General features: G+C 39.9%; 1 protein-coding gene across 6 annotated transcripts in view; it reads left to right on the top strand.

The window, feature by feature from the left end:
- PALM2AKAP2 (PALM2 and AKAP2 fusion) overlaps positions 1–20,103 on the top strand; it is a 267,129-nt gene that overhangs the window by 122,490 nt on the left and 124,536 nt on the right. For 3 of the 6 annotated variants that reach the window (XM_079331629.1, XM_079331630.1, XM_079331628.1), the window contains one exon: positions 4,024–4,728. The exons of 2 other annotated variants lie outside the window; for them this stretch is intronic. In XM_079331629.1, coding sequence (XP_079187755.1) covers positions 4,024–4,728 — 705 coding nt within the window. Of the gene's footprint in view, positions 1–4,023; positions 5,680–20,103 lie in introns of those variants that run through there. One more of the 6 variants, XM_079331635.1, reaches the window with a different exon arrangement.

The following is a 20,103-nucleotide window of genomic DNA, read 5'->3' as shown; positions in this document are numbered from 1 at the left end:
ATCCAGGTGCAGCTCCCTGCACTTGCACTCACTGAACTTCATATGATTCTCATGGACCCACTCCTCTGGTTTATCCAGGTTCTCCTGGATGGCATCCCTTCCTTCTTTTGTAGCTGCATTGCTCAGTTTTGTGCCATCTGCAGGTTTGCTGAAGGTGCCCTGAATCTCACAGTCCACATTATTTATTAAGATACTGAAGAGCACCAGTCCCGAGAGAGACTCTGAGGAAATCCAGTCATCACTGGCCTTCACCTGAACACAAAGAGAGACATTGTCCACAACTCTCTGGCTCCAGCCAGCCAGCCAATTCCTTATCTACCAAATAGTCCATCAATCGAATCTGTGTCTCTCCAATTTGGAGATAAGGATGTTATGGGGAACTATATCAAAGGTTTTACAAAAGTCTGGATAGATGATGTCTGTTACTCTTCACTTGTTGACCATTGCTATTATTCCATCACAGAAGACTCCCAGATTAGTCAAGTGTGATTTTCCATTAGTAAAGCCATGATGGCTGCCTCAGATTACCTCCTTATCTTTTATGCACCTTAGCATATCATCCAGGATAATCTGTTCCATGATCTTCCTAGGCACAAAGTGAAGCTCACTGGTCTGTAGTTTCTCAGTTCTTCCTTTCTATTCTTTTAAAAAATGTGGGCAGTGTTTCCCTTTTTTCTGTCAGTGGGGACTTCACTTGACTGCCATGACTTTTCAAATATGATGGAGATAAGCTTGGCAACAACATAGAATTAAAGAATCATTGAATAGTTTGGTTTGGAAGGGAACTTAAAGATCATCTAATTCCCTCAATCCGTCTGTTAGGAGCAGGGATACTTTCCAAGAGACCAGATTGCTCAGAGCTTCATCCAGCCCGGCCTTGAATATCAGCCAGTTCCCTCAAAACCCTGGGATGCATATCATCCAGTTCCATGGACTTGTGGCTATTCAGCTTCATCAAGTGATCCCAAATATGTTCTTTACTTACAGTGGGAGGGTGTTCACTTTCCTCACACCCACCCAGAGGATCAGGTACTTCAGAGAACTGGGAAGCCTGACTCCAGTGAAGACCAAGGCAAAAGATCTAATTTGGTACCTCAGCCTCCTCCCTATCAGTCATCACCAGTTATCTCTTCTTGTTTGCAGAGAGATACGGAAGGTAGATTCTTCTTGGCCTTTTTTCCTAACCTGCACTTACGGAATTCCTTCTTATTACTTCTCAAATCCCTTCCCAAGTCCTATTCCAGCTTTGCCTTGGCATTCTTGACCACTGACATTAAACTACATTCCTGTACTCTCCTCAGATCCTTGCTTCCCGTAGATGTTGCTTCCTTACTCCTTGGTTTGAGAAGGGGACTTTAGCCCAACCATGCTAGTTTCTGGCCTACCTTGTTAATTTTCTACACACTGGGATGGAGAGCTCTTGCATACTAAGGGCTGGTAGTGCCCTCTCTTTTGAGTTGTGGTGCTCAGGACAAATCACGAACATCAGAGATGATTTTCTGAATGTGCTGTTGCTGCCTCGGTTCATTCAGCTTAGCTTCAGTTCAGCTGGCCTCTCAGAAACCTGCCAGTTTTAGGATCTTCTCCATAGGCAAGCCAGCCTCCCTTTTTACCTTTGTAAGGTTGAAAGTTATTGAACAATATTTGCCTGAGCAGCCCTGGTGAGGTCAAGCATGTTAAAAGCCCACTCACCCAAGCAAATAAACAAAACAAAATTCTACTTCCTTTCTTCTTCCCCCCTCAAGAAACTGCATCTAGAAAGTTCTAGAGTGTTGGTGTTGATACCTGCATCTCGTTGGTCAATTATCACCATAAATTGGATTAAAAGCTTCAGAGCAGAGACTCTAGGATAAGACATAAAGGGCACTTGCACATCAGTTCCTGGCTGGACAGCCCTGAGAAAGTGATCCATGCTAGCTCCTCTCTGCTCTTCAGTATAGTGCTGTCTGCCACAGTTTCTCAGAGCAATTGCTTTGTAGCTTACTTGCTACCAGCTCTGGCAACAGTTTGCTCTTTATTTACAGCCTTAATTTCCTATTTCCAACCGTGCCTGCTGCCTTGCAGTCTCCAGCTGCACACCTCAGAGCTGAGCTCAGCTCTCAGCCTTGCAGCTCCCTCCTGTCTGCCCAGCCTACTCTGGGATGGCCAGGTGTGAAAACACCAGCAAAGGAGGGAGATGAAAAAAATGTAAGCTCTACCTTACTGTGAAAATGGGCATCCTGTGCCCAGGGTCATGACAGCCATGGACACAACTAGTCCGCAAACCTCCTGAAGCGGTGGTAAAACACAATCCTTAGGGATAGTCCACTAGTCTGCAGTGGCCAGGGTGTGAAATGTGCTTCTGCAGCCACTCTAGCCTTCAGTAATGCATCATTCTCAGAGGCAGCAATGCTCTTTCACCCACCAGCATCTCTGGCCCCTGCCCCATGCAGGTGTTTGTGTGGTGTTGTACTTGACCTAGCCAGCCCTGCTGGGGCTGTACATGGTCTGAGCAGACATACCCAGCTCATAGATAGATAGATGACCAGACCAAATCATTTTTCCCACCAGTCTGCACTCCTAGGGGACAAGGGAGACCACGTCATGGAGAACATCATGGACCTGCTCACTAATTCATTAATTTTCTATCTAGCCCTATAGGCAGCATAATGATACATGTCACAATAAATTTCCTGTTGATGACAAAATACTTTGCTATAAGGTTACAGGAAAAGTAGTTCTACTCTGTGTGAATAAAAAGACTGAGGAAATATAAGAAAGTAATGCAATTTTATTTTTTTTTAATACAAACATACCATGCTACAATGATTCTTTGAGCAAGAATATTCTGTACTCACTTGAAAGTAAATCAGGAAAAAAAGCAAACATTCCAGTTTGTGTTATCCCTAGGTAAGATAAATCATGATTATACCATTGAGGTTCGTTGATGAAAGTGATCATTGTAAGTTTCACAAACACTTGTCACTGCCTGTGGTAATTCATAATTAAGTGTCTGTGGATGTCTGTCCAGGATCCAAAATGTCTTCATATGCATACAAGGAATGCTTAAACAAATTAAGACTTTGGAAAGTATGAGATACCTTTGCACATTTTTGCTTTGAAAAGCTGTCTACTGATATGTCATCATATCTCAGAATGGGTGTTGGAGCACAGTAGACTTCTTGTCCATTCCAACTGTGTGGTCTACACTCTTCATCTCATTACTACATCCCTAACTACTAGCAAACCTTTGCTTTTCTAAAGCAACAGCCCTCACACATGTTTTTACCTGTTGTTTCATGACTCTTTGAAAATCAGTTCATTATTACCTTTTTCTTCAACTTTCATAGTGGTGCTTAATGCTTAATTCATGTAAACAAGGGAGCACTTCTTGGTTATTTTGTACATTCCCTTAACCTGGAAACAGAGGCCACCATTGATGTTTTGGTGTGGAAGCTGAGAGCTGCCCTTCCACACACCTGTGGGAGAACTATTTCTGTGTGATTTTGTTTTTCCACATGTAGAACAGCGATGAACAATATTTCTTCACCCCTCTAAAATGTTTTTTTCTGCTACGGATGGAAGAGTTAAGCAAGGACAAGAATTGATAAGTTAATGGTCTGGGTGTTACAATGAACAAAACTTGCTACCAACTAACTGGCAGTTTGATGGCAGAAAAGAGAGTAGAAGGGTTCTTTCTGAATTTTGAGGCAAGTTCAGAATGGAAAGTTAGAGGGAAACCTGCATGCTATCACCCCCTTGTCTGAATTTCACCTAACCTTTTGGGGCTCCTAGTTGACCAGAGACAGCTCCATGTGGTGTGAGCAGGAAGAGTGCAGATACACCCAACCTCCACCTACATAAAAAGCCATAGTGTAATAATGCCCACAGCACTGCATCCCACCTCTAACTTAGAACACTTAGCCCTTTAGAAACAGGAAGTAGGAGAAAGGGGCACCATAGTTTTCTTTGTCTGTTTGGCAATTAACCATTCACTGGCTTTTTTTGTTGTAACATGCACTTCCTCTCTTGTTTTCATTCAAGCTTTGTGCACCATGGAAATTAATGTGGAGAAAGACAAACAGACAGGAGAGACCAAGATTGTCTCTGCTTCACCTGTTGGCCCAGATGAGGCCCATCAAAGAGGATTCAAAGTCTATGATGATGGTTCCAAGGTAGTCTATGAGGTTCACTCTGGTGGCACAGTGGTAGAAAATGGAGTACATAAATTAAGCTCAAAGGACGTAGATGAACTTATGCAAAAAGCTGGACAATCAAGTGTAAAAGGAGGGTATGAAACAATGACTGTGTCAGACAAAAACATGGTAGCCGATGGAAACCTTAGCCATAAGAAGGAGCAAATGCTCTTCAAGGAGGCAAAGCTGGAAATGGTACACAAATCCAGCAAAGGACATGCTGTGAACCCTCAGCCACAAGACAAACCCTGTGGTGGTGAAACTCCAGAGGCCAGTGCAGATCAGCCGGTGACAATGATATTTATGGGCTACCAGAACATCGATGATGAAGAGGAGACAAAGAAAGTGCTGGGCTACGATGAGACCATCAAGGCAGAGCTTGTGCTGATCGATGAAGATGACGAGAAGTCACTGCGGGAAAAGACAGTGACTGATGTTTCCACCATGGATGGGAACGCTGCTGAGCTGGTCTCTGGCAGGCCACTGTCAGACACGACAGAGCCCTCCTCTCCCGAGGGAAAGGAAGAGAGCCTGCCCTTGGAAGCTGCCCCAGGTACACAAAAGAAAAAGCGCTGTCAATGCTGTATTGTCATGTGAACACTTCCTCCTTCTCTGCTCCAGGCAGCTCCTGCTCCATCACTTACCTAGACCTCACTGTACTTCTAACTGCAATACTGTGAACTGGAAGTAAATGCCTCCATTGCCTTGCAGTTGGGTTGCTTTCCTTTGTAGTTCTTCAGGAAGAGGAACGCATGGTTATTTTCCCATCAGGCATACTGTTCAATGTTGGGGAGGGGTTGGGGGTTTTTGGCTTCTTTTTTTCTTTGTGTTGTTGGTGTTGGTGTTTTGTTTTGGTTTGGTTTTTTTTTTCTTAAGACTACAGAGTGAGAGATAAATGAGTAATGGAACATATGTTTTCATATTTATTTGCTTTATATATTTTTTTTATATATATCATGAAAACACTTTTTATGTTTTTTCTTTAAGTATCTGGCAGGCTTGATCAGATTCCTAGAATTTGAGTGGGAGTCTGAATTTCACAGCCACCAGATATGAGAGCCTTAAAAAATGTTACATCTTTTTAAGAAAAATCACATTAAGCATTATTTTATAGATAATATTTTTTATTTCTTGGGGGAAGGTTCAGATCATTTTACTGTTTTGATTTGCTAAAACTCAGAGCCTTTCCCAAAAAATTGCATAATTTTGATTTTCCAGTTTAGTTTGCAGTGTCAGAAAAACCCATTAGCCATTTCTGCTTATTGGTGATACCAGAAGTGGACCTTAATTATTCTTTCTAGAAAATGTATGAATGATCATTTTGCCTTACATAAATCTTCCAGATTACAGTATTGTATATGCACTTCACCTCCCCAAATTGCAGTTGAAATTGACGTGAAAAATATGCAGCTGTCACACCAACAGAAATGAAGTCACTCATCAGATTTTATTTCAGTAACTCTGCCAATGTTTATACATTAAGTTTTCCTGCTGAACTCCAGTAGAAGAGACAGTCTGGCCCTGTTCCTACTGGATTCAGTGGTGACATTCTCAGTGCTGGGAATGGGGGTAGGGCCAGAGTTTTCTTTTGTAGTTCTTATAAAAGTGTTATCTCTCACAGAGTGTACTTCAGTGCACCCACATAATGACAAGCAATTGGGTCTGATGCTGCCCTGCTTGTCCAGGTAAAACTCCTGTGGAAGCCCACAGGAGTTTTGTCAGAGCAGCTGTTTTGGGAGATCCTCTAGCTGCAAGACTAATATTTTCAAAAACTGCTGGTGGTTTTGGATGCTTCATTTTCTAATGTGGAGCACTAAAAGACGCCTGATTTCCAGTGCATTTTTCTTCATTTGACCTCTGAAAATCAGGCCTCTTAAGAACAACTAAAGACAAAAAATGTGAAGGCATCCAAAATCAATAGGTCTTTCTTTTTTTCTTGTTCCTTGATTCTTCTAAATGAGAAAGCAGCTAGCTTTTTCATGGTGAGTTATTATAAACCTGATTCTTGTATCACACTGGTTTGGCTTAAGTTTAACTTCACTCACTATAGTGGAGTCACTCTGGAATTACAACTACACAACTGAGATTAAAAATCAGATTTTATATCTTCTGATAGTGTGAACATGTACTGAAGTTTATTTTGAAGTGTCTTTGAAACTATCAGACTTCAAAAATCAATAACAGCAACTGAAGAAAAACAGAAAGAAAAAAAGAAAGAAAAAAAAAGAAAACAACAAATGCCTCTTTTCACTCTGAGGTGGTTCCTATGATATTTCTGTTCTTTCTTGGATGGTGCTTTTACTGCATTAATTGTTAGTCCAGAGCATCTGATTAAACACAGTTCTTGCTCTGTACTCTTTTCTTTCTGTGCCAGTAAAAAAATGACACTTGTTCAGTGGTGGTAATATGAGGCACACTGAAAACCTACACATACAAAAAAAGGCAAGTAATTACCATGTTAGGTCACTCAGCTGTCACTATGGAACTGGTCAATGAAACTTCTCATCACTGCCCAGGTGACTGTCAGACAAAAAAACCCCAAAAAAGTAGTAAAAAAAGCAAGAGTAGTAAAAGACAGTCTCACCTCTGACACCTGCAGAAAATTTTTTGACCTCCATACTGGCAGCAGTGGCATAAATGAACAGATTTCCACATGCTCCCTTTGCCTCTCCTGGGGGCGTTTGGTTGGAAGAAGGACCAAACTCACCCAGAGAAGCTCTGCACATCATTGTTTGACTCAGGCTTAGGTGGTTAAGTTTTATCACAGAGGGGAAAGGCCACAGAGCCTCATATTGCAACAAAAGGTCTGGTGGCTGTTCATTAGAAACTAGCAGTCTGTGTGTGTTTTATTGGCTGAATTGTGTGGGTTTGTTGGTTTTTTTTCTGGTTGGTAGTGGTGATTGGGTGATTTTTTTCTTCCCCTCCCCCCCCCCCCCTTTTCCCTTTCTCTCTTTCACAAGAAATGCTAAGCATTTACAAATCTAAACAAGACCCTAAGTTTCAAGCTCAATATGGCAGGTGAGGCTGTCCCTAGGCATGTTTAGGAGTCCTGCAACACAAAGGGTGCAGCCCTTTCTGTCGTGTACCTAAGTGTGGATGATGTGGGAGCCTGGCTTGCTCTGCAGCAGTTCTGTCACTCAGGGCCTGCTCCCCTCACCAGTAACACTGGGAAACAAATCTCCCAGCCAGCTCCTCCCGGCATGGCCAGGCATCTTGTTGCTCACCACATTTTCTTCTCTGGATGTGATGCCACCTTCACAGCCACCCAGGCCTCATGGTGTTTTCATAGCCTAACCTTTTTCCCTCTGCCACTCCTGTCCCCATATGGACTTTTTTTTTTTCAAAACCTCCTTCTTGGGAAATTTGAGGTATCATGATAACCTTACCCATTCTGTCCCTGCATCTCTTGAGCCATGTGCTCCCCTGTCAGACGACCTTCTGGTTCAGCACCAACTCAGCATTTTGGGGATGACTCCCTTAGCAGCCAGCTTTGGGAGATGCTTGCTGACGCTGGGACCAGAACGTGTCTGAGACCACGGCACCATTGGAGGGACAGCACGGTGGGGACATGGTGGCACACCACAGTCCAGAGGTGGCCCTTTAGTGGTTAGAAGTAGAGCACAAGCCTTAAACCTTAAACCTCTCAAATACCTACTGCTCAGTACTTGTAGCTGACATTGAGTGCCTAGAAAGGCCAGTTGTTTTCATGTGTTCACATTCACTCCATGGTTAACAGGCCTCGGTAGGTCCAGGAAAGTTCAAGGTTCTCCTGCACAGCATTGTTCTTCACAGCTCAAAGGAAGTACCCCATCCAAGGGCAGGAAAAACATGAAATAGGGGCTAATGGGTCTGAAATCACAGGGCCTTAGCTGAAACATGCTCAACTCCAATCATTCTCCTCCACAAGGGCAGCAGCTATGCCTGGACATTGCCTTGTCCCTTCTCGCCGTTCTCCTGCAGCCAAGTTACAGGGAATTCAGATGCATTAGCCCAGCTGATGAATGTAAACTGGTTTTCCTGGGATGCTTTGGGTTTTGAAAGGGTTGGTTTTCCCCTTACTCTTGGATAGGACACTGCCTGTGAAAATCCATGCACAATCAGGCTTGAGGGAAGCGGACTGCTCTGTGGTCAAGCAGAGAGAGATTTTTGTAAGGGTCATTATGGAATGGGTTTTTTCGTATTGTTTTAAGCAAAATCCCTGTCTGTTCAACTTATGCCATCACATATACATTTTCAGTTTCAGCATGAGGGGATACAAAAAAGTAGAGTCAGAAACTGGTTCAGTAATAGCATTTTGCCACAACAAGCTGCTCGCCTTAACTTTTGTAAGAAAAACAAAGAAAAAACTCTTTTCAGTGTATTTTTTTCCTAGACTGGAAAAAAGTAACCTAGGAAACTTTTTTATATTTTGTATTTTCTAAGTTTCTATAAACTCCCCATGTTGTCCCTTGTTTGCATTCAGGGACCATTTCTGTTGCAAACCACTGCATTTTACTTCCATTTTTTCTTTTTTCTTTTATTTTTTTAAACAGAAAAAAATACAAATCAAAAACCACAGCATTATGATTAGTGGCTAGGCAATCTCTTTCAATTAGTAGAATATCAATACAGAAAGAAAAGAATTACAGGGTTGTTTTCCTTTTTTAATTTCTTGTGGCTGATGTACTGTATGGTATATGTTTACAGAACTCCTCTGGTCTGCCTTTGTGATGTTACCTAAATGAATGACAAAGTAGGTATGATGTGCCATTTGACAGTTTGCCTTAGCACTCTTGGGTTTCCTTCTTCTTTTTTGTACCTTTTATTTCCTTTTTTTTTTTTTCCAAAAAGTGCGGGCTCTATTCCAAAGCTGTATAAACACAACATTATCTTTCAATCCCCAGCAAGAGAAGTGTGCATAAGCCCTTCTCCTCTACCAGATTTCAGTCCTGCAAACAAAAACATGTATGCCTAATTCTGGCATGAATGACCAACACAGAGTGTAGTTTGGGTGTTCCTTATGTACCTATGTAGATTTTATGCACTGTTGAGTTCGCCTCAGGTGGTGTAACCCCAAAGGCTAACTCTAAGCATTGTGCTTCTACTGAGAGAAATACAAAATGAAATAATGCTTAGCAACTGGCAGGATCAGATCCTGAGTCAGCAATGCTACCATCCATGAGCAAACCCTCAGAGGGACTTCCCTGACAGCAAATATATTAGTCCCCTGCCACTGTATCTAAGTTCACTACTGAATCTTCACATCTGGAATTATTAAGATAGCACAGACCTATCTGAGCAGAAAGATAGCAAAGAGAGTTGCTAGAGGAATAAAAGGTGTTCTACCTTTTAATTTAGTCAAACATCCAAACGGCACACTTGGAAAGTAAGCGGGGATATAGTAGAAAATGTAGTATTTTACATTTGTGTATTTTTTTAAGGAAAAAATATTTTTGTAATGAGATATAAACCCTAGATGGGTATTGAGTTTTGGAATATCATCCTTCCCATGACACTGAGCCTTTCAACTTTTTCATATGTTTATGACAATGCCCAAATTCTTGGGATCTTTTGTAGATCTAACCACATTTTTTTCCACGAAGAGGGATCCCAACACTTTTTAAAGAGTCAGCTTAGAAGACTAGAATCCAATGTAACTGCTATAGACACAGCTAAATAATTAAACATGTTTCAAAGAAAAAGGTGGACCTACACCTTCTCTAGCTAGACAAATTCCTTTACCTGGAAAGCCAACAGGCAATAGTAGGCAATAGCTAACTACTTTCAGCTGAGTGATATGGCTAATAGGGGAAATACGTGTTTTCTCATATTTTATTCAACATTAGATTTCAAAGTTAAAGAGATGATGCCACTGGAAAGAGTTGAACAAAATATTTTAGACAAAGTAGAGGATTTTCCCACATGCTGAGGTATGGATTGGTTATTTTTTCTAAATTCAGTAAGCTTCAACCAGTTCTTGCTGTCTGTTGTAAAGTTTAGGATTTGCTCAGATTGTGTTTCTTGACCCTTCTGAACAGCAAGAGTAAACTTTAGTTCTGAGCTTAATAGTTGCAGACTATGACAATATCCAACAGGAATATAGACTGTAATTTTTGTATTAAAAGAGTAAATTCTATAAAATGGATGAATTTATTCAGTTTAGAATATAAATGGATTGTCACCTAGTCCAAAGAGAATATAAATTCAACTTGTAATATAAACTTCTATTAACTTAGTTTGTAAATAGTGACAAGGGTGCATGAAGTTCTTTAAAATGTCCCACTTGTATTTAAAATTAAACAATTATAAAACTGAGCCTTTTTCCTTGTGGATTCAAAGAGTCTTGCAAAATCGATAGCTTTTTACCTGTGATGGTTGCACTCAGGCTGTTCAGTGGATTAGGAATAGGCTACTTCTCTTAAGGGCAAACTTGTGACGAATTCCAAGTCCCTTTCTTCAGTTTGCTAAAGCTTCTCTTACTTTGCAGGGTTTTGCTGCTATTGTATTTCAAAGCTTTCCTGCAGCTCTTTCCCAAATTCATCTCAAAGGTGGATTTAAGAGTTTATTCTAAGAATTAATCTACTTCAGAAATTGGATAAAAAAACCTTAATTAATATTTTAGAATTAGCTAAGTAACTCAGTTTCACTAGTTTTGGTATATTTATACACTTTTAAGTTGCACTGATATGTTAGTAACTTGTGCCACAATTTAGACCTTGCATATCTATTCATCAGGTCTGTAAGACCTAAAGATTTGCCCATGAGCATAAAATCAAGCACCCAAGTAGTCCTTTTTAATGGAATGACCCAGACAAGTAAAATTTAAGCACATGCACATATGTGTATAGGCTCTGGTCTTTAAGCAATATGCTACAGGCAAGGCTTATGCTGCTTTAACTGTGTCTTCTCATTAGTTTAATTAGAATTTTAAATGGTGTTGTGAAACTGGTGCACTTTTCTGCAGAGGGATTTACAGCATGGTTTCCTTGCTGACTGTGTTTGAGGAGACAAACACCCTCCAAGAATTCTCAAAATCCCACTGCCTGGAGATGCAGGGGACAGAAGGGTAAACTTTATACCTCCACACAAACACAACAGAAAAGGCAGTGTAACTTTTTATTTCCAAATTTTGCACTCTGCACACCTCTGCCTCAGACTCTGCCTGTCCCCTTTCTCTGTGCTTGTTCTCATTCTAGACACTATGGTTCAACTGATCCTTTTTTCTTCATCCCTCTGCTTCCCTTTTTCTGGTCTCCTAGGAAAAAAAAAAAAAAAAAAAAAAAAAAAAAAAAAAAAAAAAAAAAAAAAAAAAAAAAGAGGGGGAAGAAAGGGAAGACCAGACTTATAAAACTCACCCCAGGCCTTCTGGAGTCAATCCTAAGAAGTTATGGTATCTTGTCCTCACTATTTTGACATTTTCCTGCATTTTCCTAGATTCTTCAGACATATTTGATATTAAAGGAGTGCCCTCCCTCTCTATTCATCTGGCATCTCTTATGTGTTGCCCAAAGAGCGAGTCCCATTACAATCTCTGTATTTAGGTAAATCTATTGTCTCTCTTACTATTTCTTTGGAATACACTATGCCCCTTGAACTTGTATGAGTCAGATGTGTCCAGTTACATAAAATATCAGCATCCAGAAAGCAGTTCTTACAGCAGCAGAAGGGAATCCACCCCGCCATATGTCAGGTTGTTATTAGCAGGGCAAAAAAGCCTCGAGAAAGTGTGAGCTTCTCCACAGACTGATCCAGCATGCAAAGGCACTCTCAGTAAAATTTGCTGTCAAGAATCTACTGGTATCCCTCTAAGAAAATATGCCTGTTAAAGAGAGGCAAGCTCCAAAATTAAGACGGTTTTGTGCAACTGTATAAAGTTCCAGTTGAACGTGGTGCCTGAGCTACACTAATAACTTTAAGCACATACTTGAAGTGTTACACATTCTTAGCACTGTGCAGGTTAGGGATACCCTCGAGGATGTGTGAAGATCGGTCAGTAGTTATGATTAAGGTGCTCCACTGATGATGGTCTCAAATATTGTACCTGTTATTCCTGTTATTTTGTAAGGAACTGCTTAGGGGCAAGAGATACAACAGAAATAATAAATCTGAAATATTTTGCTTTTCCATTGACCTACTGAATCTGACTGCAACAAAGGTAGCCAAGAAGGAGCAGGTCAGGACAAATGCAAAGAACACATTTTAAAGGTTTTCTGCCCCTCCCAACTATGTTCACTCCATAGACAAAGAACAACTCTTTACAGGGGTACAAGAAAATGTTGTGTAAAATGCAGCTTTTATGGTGAATGTAGATTGTGGTTGAGATTTTTTTTAAGCTTTAGTCTCCCACTTTCTTTGTGAGCTAATGTAAATAAAATCCCATTTTGTTGGGGGAAAACTGCTGTGCTAACACTGGATTAGAATTGCTGGGGATAGCTGCTGTACTTTGTAACCTGAAGTGTACTTTTTTGACTGTTATGTTTTTTTCTTCAGATTAAAAAAATGAGTATTAAAAAAAACCTAAATTAAAAAAAAAAAACCAAGAACACTGCCAGCAACAGCCATGCTGTAACTGTGGCTTCTCTTCTTTTTTTCTCTGTACAGTATTATTAGGAAATAAATCTGCCTTTTCACTGCACCTATTCCTGTGTCTTTTTACTGTGTTTCTATCTACCTGCCACTGTTCAAGATACACTGTGATCTCAAGGACATACTGCACTGGAGCTGCCCCTCTCACGAAAAGAATTAAAGTGCTAACACCACAGTTGTTGGGGTTTTTTCCCCCTTTCCTCCACTGCTGTGCCCTGTTGCTGTTATTTTTATGATATTTTTCATACGTATTAACTCATCATACCTGTTACTGTCTCATTTCCTTTTTCCTTTCCTTCTCCTATGATACTTTGCCAAGCATATTGTGGACCATGTTGCTCTAGGATCACATGGCACATTTTCATATTTGCAGAAGAAAAAAAAGATTGGGTTTAGCCAGTTCTGAGTGAAGTTAATACCTGACTGAGGGAACTATTCCATACTGTGCATATAATTTGTGAGAAGAGAACACTGAGTTATTTAAGGACTGATAAAGTAAACAGTGTGCAATTTTCTTCCAGGGCTTATCACAGACAGCATTCTCTCTATATCAGGACTCTAGAAGAACCTCACCATAGTCTGATTTGCGGGGAGAAAAATAAGAAAAAACCCTCAAGTAGGTTTTTTATCCTGAAAAGTTGTGTTTACCTGAGGTTAGAACTATGATAGGATGGATAACATAGCTAGGCATCACATGCCTCCTTCTCAGAAATTTAAAAATTCATTTTAAACTCTGACATTTAAGCATACACCTCAAATAGCCCACTGCTACACAACCATCCACCCTTTGTTCCTTTCAACCAGAAGCCATATGGGTAAAATATGTATGTGTGTGTGTGTGTGTGTGTATATATATATATATATATATATATATATATACACACACACACACACAGAGACCTTTGCAATGTGGTACTTTTTACCATCAAAGAAGGGAAAATGGCCCTGCATTTCTGCTTTATAATACAGTCCTGAAAGTTTTGCAGTAAGTGGAGCCTCATATTGTTTTTTTTTTCCTACTTGTGTTCAGTGACAGAAAGTCAATTTGGCTGTCCAAGAAGACTCTGTGAATGCTGGGAGAACTGGCATGATTCTGTCATCAAAGGCCTAGAATTGATTCAGCTGAGAGAAATTATTATAATTGTATCAATTCCCTTTGGTTTTGCAAGCATCTTTCTGATTCAGAATGTGTGTCAACATGGCAAAAGGAGGGATCATGAACTTGTGTTAGCAGTAGTGTCTGTGAGAAACCCATTAATTGCAAAGGGCATTGTCATGCACAACTAATTCAGTGCTTCGGCACTTGGAGGTATATTTATCAGGTACATATTCCATCGCTTAGCACATACCATGCCCTGTGACATAATCTTATTTTCATTCCACCTCACTTTATTCCATAGCCATAAGAAGATTTCAGTTTTCAGCTGATAATTCCTCTGCTGTGCAAAATCGAGTCATCCAAGTAAGCACCAAAAACAGACTAGACAATTTTAATATTGCTGCTGTTACTAAGGCTTTAGAAACAAGGTATTTGCATGCATTATTACCCTTTTTAAAATTTCTAAGGACAAAAAAAAGGTTTGGGGATATTTTTAATAAAATATTTAGCAGCTGGTCAGATAGCATGGCACTCACCTGAAGCTTTTCTGGAGTGGTTCTGTGGAGTTCAAGGACTTCACAGTATAAGGGCATATTCAGAATGTAGGAGGCCTCTCAGGTTTTGCTTCTTTTCCATTTTTTTAATAGCTCTGTATCTTTTTGAGAATTAGCACCTATTTCCCTTCTGTTACCAAAGTTCAACACTCAAGGTGTTTCAATAATTTGAGGGGAATGGAGGGGAGGAAACTGAATAGCACATTTTCAGAGAGCCCCTTACTTTCCTGCAAGACTCTCACAACCTTGCTTTGATGACTCAAAACTCACACCAATTCTGCAACAATTCTTACTTTGCACTATGATATTTTCAAGGTTACATGAAGAAAGCTTTAATGCTAGTAACTGTAAGAATTAATAATAAAAAAGGGACAAGAAGTTAATAACAATTTTTGCTGTTCCTGAACCTCCATTTGCAGCTCTCATGTGCTGCTCAGGTGTCCATTGCACTATGTACAGTCACATATGAATTTGCTATAACTGCTCATGGGGAAATGCAGGCTGGTCTCTGGAGGGGTTTGCAAAACCATAGCATTTGGCACAGCTGTGCAGAACACCCTCCATGTCTACTTGTGATAGAAAAAACTACCTGCTTTACTGTCACAAGAGTCTAGTTGACAAACATCACCTTCTCAGATGAGACAAGAAGGAGATACTTGTAGAGAAATAGTTTGCTATATCAGACTTGGAGGAGGGCAGTTCCTAAAATACAATCCAAAATAAGAATTAAGGGTAAAATTAGCTGGCTGAGAGAGGGATTGGATTACTCCAAATGTGGGGCAGGGACGAGTTGTGTTGGTGCACTGGCATGCACACTGGTAGTTACAGAAAGAAGGAAATTGGCCTCTGTCTATTATACACAGCAGTTCTTCCTGGTGTAAGGAAGCGAGTTCTCTGGACTCACTGAGCACTAATAAAGATGGTGCTCAGGACCTGAGAAACATGATTTCTAGTTGCTGTCGCTCTGAGCAGTTCAGCATGACCTCACAAAAAGTCTCTCATCTGCAGATCTACAAAGGTGAGCAGAGACATCATCCACTTGATTTGGATGGGAAGTGCAGGCATCTAAAATACTCTGTGAGTCTGAGGTTTTTACATTTTACACTTGTAATTTAGGATGTTTAGCACTATCCTGCCTTGTGCAGCTCTGGTGATGTGGTTGTTCTTGTCTGTCACAAGACTACACAAATGTGAGGCATGCTGTGGGTACACAGCCTAATAAAATGTCTTCTTACTGCTACAGTTTTGGAGTGGTTCTGCTTGGAACAGCATTGCCAAACCAGAAAAAAAGTATAGGCTGTATTGCAATCAAACCCAGCCAATTACAGCAGTCATGCATTTGCTGGGATGATTGGTTTGCCATGGATTAGGAGAAAAAGGATTTAACTGTAGCACGTTTGGTGGCTTGTATGTAGGAAAATAAATTAAAATAGGTGAAGAGAAAAAAGGAGACATGCAAAAATGGGTCACTTTCTCAGACACAAGAAATCAGTTCAACTTCCTTTTTGAGTATTTCCAATGTATGTAATGTATCACTGGCTAAGATTCCCTCCAGCTATAGATGAGTCTGCCCCAGCAATAGCAGCAATATGGTAGCTCTTGTGGGCAGGGGAGAGTTGGTAGAGCTAATCAGCCCTGCTGTAAAAGAGGTTGTCTATTCACTTAGGTATACCCCCGTGCTAAAATGACTGTACAGTGGTTACCTGTAGACAGAATTTGATTGTGGTTTGCAAGCATTCTGTGGCTTAGAAGGAAGGATACTGCTTAGTACCATCAGGTCTTGATCATTATATTTCACTGGAATGTGGTAGATATATAATTCATTTTAAAGCAAATTAGTTTACTTAGCCCTAACAATTTTTAAAGTAGATTGTTGGTGCTCAGTTTTTGTTGCATAATAAGTTGTGTCTTCTTAGCATGCTGTGCTAAGTTATAGAAGCATATTTATTGCTTCAGAAACAAGGATTTGTGGACAAATATGGGGTACTTCCTTGTGTTGACCAACTTAAGCAATTTTATATTGTTTATGGTTAAGTTACTGGTGAGATGGGGTAAAGTGCTGAATCTGTTAAATACAACATGTAGTTAAACACTGAGGGCAGGGCTGACATCTGGAAATTCTCCATTGCTGCTATTTCAGTCTGCATTTTTTTACAGAAGCTGGAGGTCAACAAGGCATTAGTAAATTGGGAGAGTTAACTAAGATAGAGACCACCCTAGGAAGAAAACTGCCATTGACAGAAGTAATTGCTATTATTGCTTCCAGGACTTATGCTGAAATTCTAGTGCTTTTGGGGGTCTTTTCTGGATCTCCAGCTCATGGAGTCAAACAATTACAGTCTTCACTGTAATTTGGAAAAAAAGAAAAAAACAATACACCAAGAAGAAAAACAGTAGTTCCTGGGATTCCTGGCTAAGAACGAAAACTGGAAAATGCTTCCTCTAGCTGAGTGCACAAGTCCTGCAGGTCTGTGGTACTCTATTTTCTGAGCCCTATTCTGTGGCATTTTTGAGACCACAGACAATATTCTTAAGTGCTCTTGAATACAGTGAGGAAATGAGACTAAGACGAATGGAGAAGCTACTGAAATATTATACACTGTTCAGTATCTACACTGATTTCATACACCAGGATTTTTAGTACACAGAGCTGGAAATACTGAGATTAATTTGTTGTATCTTCACAATGTGCTGAACATTTGCTAAATATGAGCAAATCCAGGAGCTATCATGGAAGCTGTTACCGCCTGTCTCAATTTTCTTCACACATTACAAGTCCTACAGAGAAAATATTAGGGCTTAAAGCTCTAAACAATGTTCAGGATATCTAAAAGTTCTAATTGAAAGTGAAAATAAAAGGATACTAATTATTTTCTCTAACCCTGTGCCAAAAAGGGTCCTCCTCTAATCCATAGACAAAAGGAATTAAATTCAGTTTGATGTCAAAGGACATTTCACAATTTAACAGCTGTAAATATTAGAAGCAGGGCCAATAAGTCTGAAGAAGTGCACTAGCTGTCACCATCAGCACCTGAGAAGCAGCTGGTTTTTCTTTTAAAAGAAAATAAGTGACACAAAATGAAGATGTTTTCACAAAGGCCTCTGCTGTGTGCAGAACTTCAAAAAGCAAATCTCTTTACAGCAGCAAAGTGGGGTTGACCCTGTGGTTACACTGCCTGGAGTTCCTGGTGTGTTGCAACATTACCCACTATAAAAGCACATGACTCACTGCCCAAGTTACAGCCTTAATTTTCATCTTATGTGTTTAGTAATTTTCAATTATGTACAATTATGTTAAGGAAAGTTTGGCCAGAGAATTTATAGAAAAGCTAGTAAGCTTATTCAATGTATGCAGTCAGGTTAGTACATTATTGTGATATGGCTTACTGAAAACCATGTTTTTCAAATATGTAAGAGAAAAAATGTCCAGTAGAAAATTTAAAATTTACTTTTAGAAAATAGACCTGTAAAAGATTTGTTGGAGAAACAATTAACCCTTCCACTGGTCTTTGAATCCCCACAAATGCCTTCTGTCATAGCAGAAAAGAACTAGCCATGTACTTGAATTTAATAACATGGGTAACCCAATTGATTTCCATGGATCTTCTTGTACCATCTTGTTTCATTAGAGACTTCTTCACAAAGACACAGATAACAGGAAACAACAGAAGGTATGAGTCATCCTGTGAAGAAAACACTTCTTTTGGAGAACAGGATTGTTAAGCACTTCCAGGAAGAAGAGCGAGATAATTATGAAATAAGTTCAAATTAAAAGGGAGGAAATATAAGTTAGATATGCTGAAGAAATTCTTTACTTTGAGGATGGTGAGGCACTGGAATAACTTGCTTGGAGAGAAGTTGTGGGTGCCCAGTCTCAGTCAGTGTTCTAAGCAAGGCTGGATAGGCTTTGAGAAAACAGATTTAGTTGGAATCTCCCCTGCTCATGGCAGGGCAGCTGGAACTAGATAATCTTTAAGGTTCTTTCTCACCCAAACTTCTCTATGGGAAGCAATTAAGTGCTTTAAATTAACTGATCTGTTTTGACCTGCAGCGATGAAGGTCCTGCCTTCTCTGTAACTAACCCCTTTTTCTTCCAAGACCACTATTTTGCAGAAATATCTTCTTGATCCTCCATTGCTAATGGGGTGGAAGACCACCATATATGGTTCCTACAATGAATGGATAGCAGAGATGGTGCTGAGTAGAGAATGAAAGGAGGCAGAAACTTATGGTGTGGTGTTCTGTTTTAAGGAATCTGAGAACACTGTCAGCATTGGAATAGAATAAATAATGTTTTTTTACTTCAGTCATGAAAACTAACAAAAAAAAAGCAGATTAAAAGGGGATTCTACCAGACTGATGCCAAAGTGAAGCTTCCTGAATTGACCAGTTGTTTAGAAAAACACAAATTGAAGTGGGGGGCGGAGGGGAAAGCCGTAATATCTCATACAGAGTAAAAATATTGCTATGACATTACCAGGACATCCCCTTCAATTTTTCTATCAAAAAATACTATTAGTAATTCTAATTATTATTAACGAATTCTATGTGATTTTGCTGTTTTAGACGTCTGTTTTATTCCAGAAAATTTGCTGTTCAGAGTCAAAGGGAAATTTCCCCTTGCTTCAGCCAGCACAGCACTTCTGTGTGAAGCTTGGAGGGCTGACATTACAGTTTCAAGTCAAGTGTGTCTAATAATGAAGCTAGCAATGGGCAAGAGACCCACAGCTGTATATTGTCAGTTCTGAATGATGCTCCTTTTCCTGCTGACTATGGCCAGCTCTCTGACTTTTCCTTCCCTCCTGACTGCTGCCTCTTTCCCCTCAGCTGCATTCATATTTGCACAGTACTCATTTGAGCACTGATGCACCACATAGATGTCTCTGGAGCAGAGACCCAGTTTGATGCTGCTGTTAGAAAGGAAGACTCTGGTCTAGCACACCTGTTTGACAGATGCTAAATTTTATGAAGAAACTTTTCTCCAGAAATTTGTCTCTAAGAACAAAGATGAGGAGTGATTTCTTTTCTAAGACTTATCGTCCCCTATACACAAATCTTCCAGTGCCACGTGCATCTTGAAACCCTTACACAATACACACATTTGTAGGACTTACATCCAGATACAATGTCTGACCCTAAAACAAATCTTCCCTTTCTCACTTCCATGACATAAAGTAAGCAAAACTCAAATCAGGTAGTAAAGGTTGGGGCAAGAATATAACATGATTTGACAGAAAGATCTTAGTGAAAAACCATCTTGTAGACCCTCTAGCCCTCCAAAAAGGTCTCAGAAGTGGGAGGCAATAAGCAAATAAAACACAACGTTGAAGCTAGAAGCTCTGCAAATCTGGTCAGTGCTCAAATCTATGGTTTCTGCATTCCTTACTCAAGTCACCTGAGTTGTCTACCTCAGCCTATCTGATTTTTCAGGTGGAGACAGTATTCATCTTAAGATAGCAATATGGGCACTAATTTGTTATTATAAGGAGTATCTACATCAGGCTGTACAGCAGTTTTGGTGGCCTCTGCCTGTTTCAGTATAAGTAATTAACACCAATTATAACAGAATCACCAAAACAGAGTTCCATTCAATTAATTTTGTCCTTAAAAAGAGATCCTCTATTGAATAAAATTTGTTTGTTTTGGTAAACTGTCACTGTATAATCACATGGTGCTTTTTAAGTGTCAACATTACTGCAAGATAATTTAG

Source organism: Erithacus rubecula (genome assembly GCF_903797595.1).
Source record: "Erithacus rubecula genome assembly, contig: SUPER_Z_unloc_6, whole genome shotgun sequence".
NCBI classification, from domain to species: Eukaryota; Metazoa; Chordata; class Aves; order Passeriformes; family Muscicapidae; genus Erithacus; species Erithacus rubecula.
Note: the sequence above shows the minus strand (reverse complement) of the source record. Positions and strands in the feature narration are given on the sequence as shown.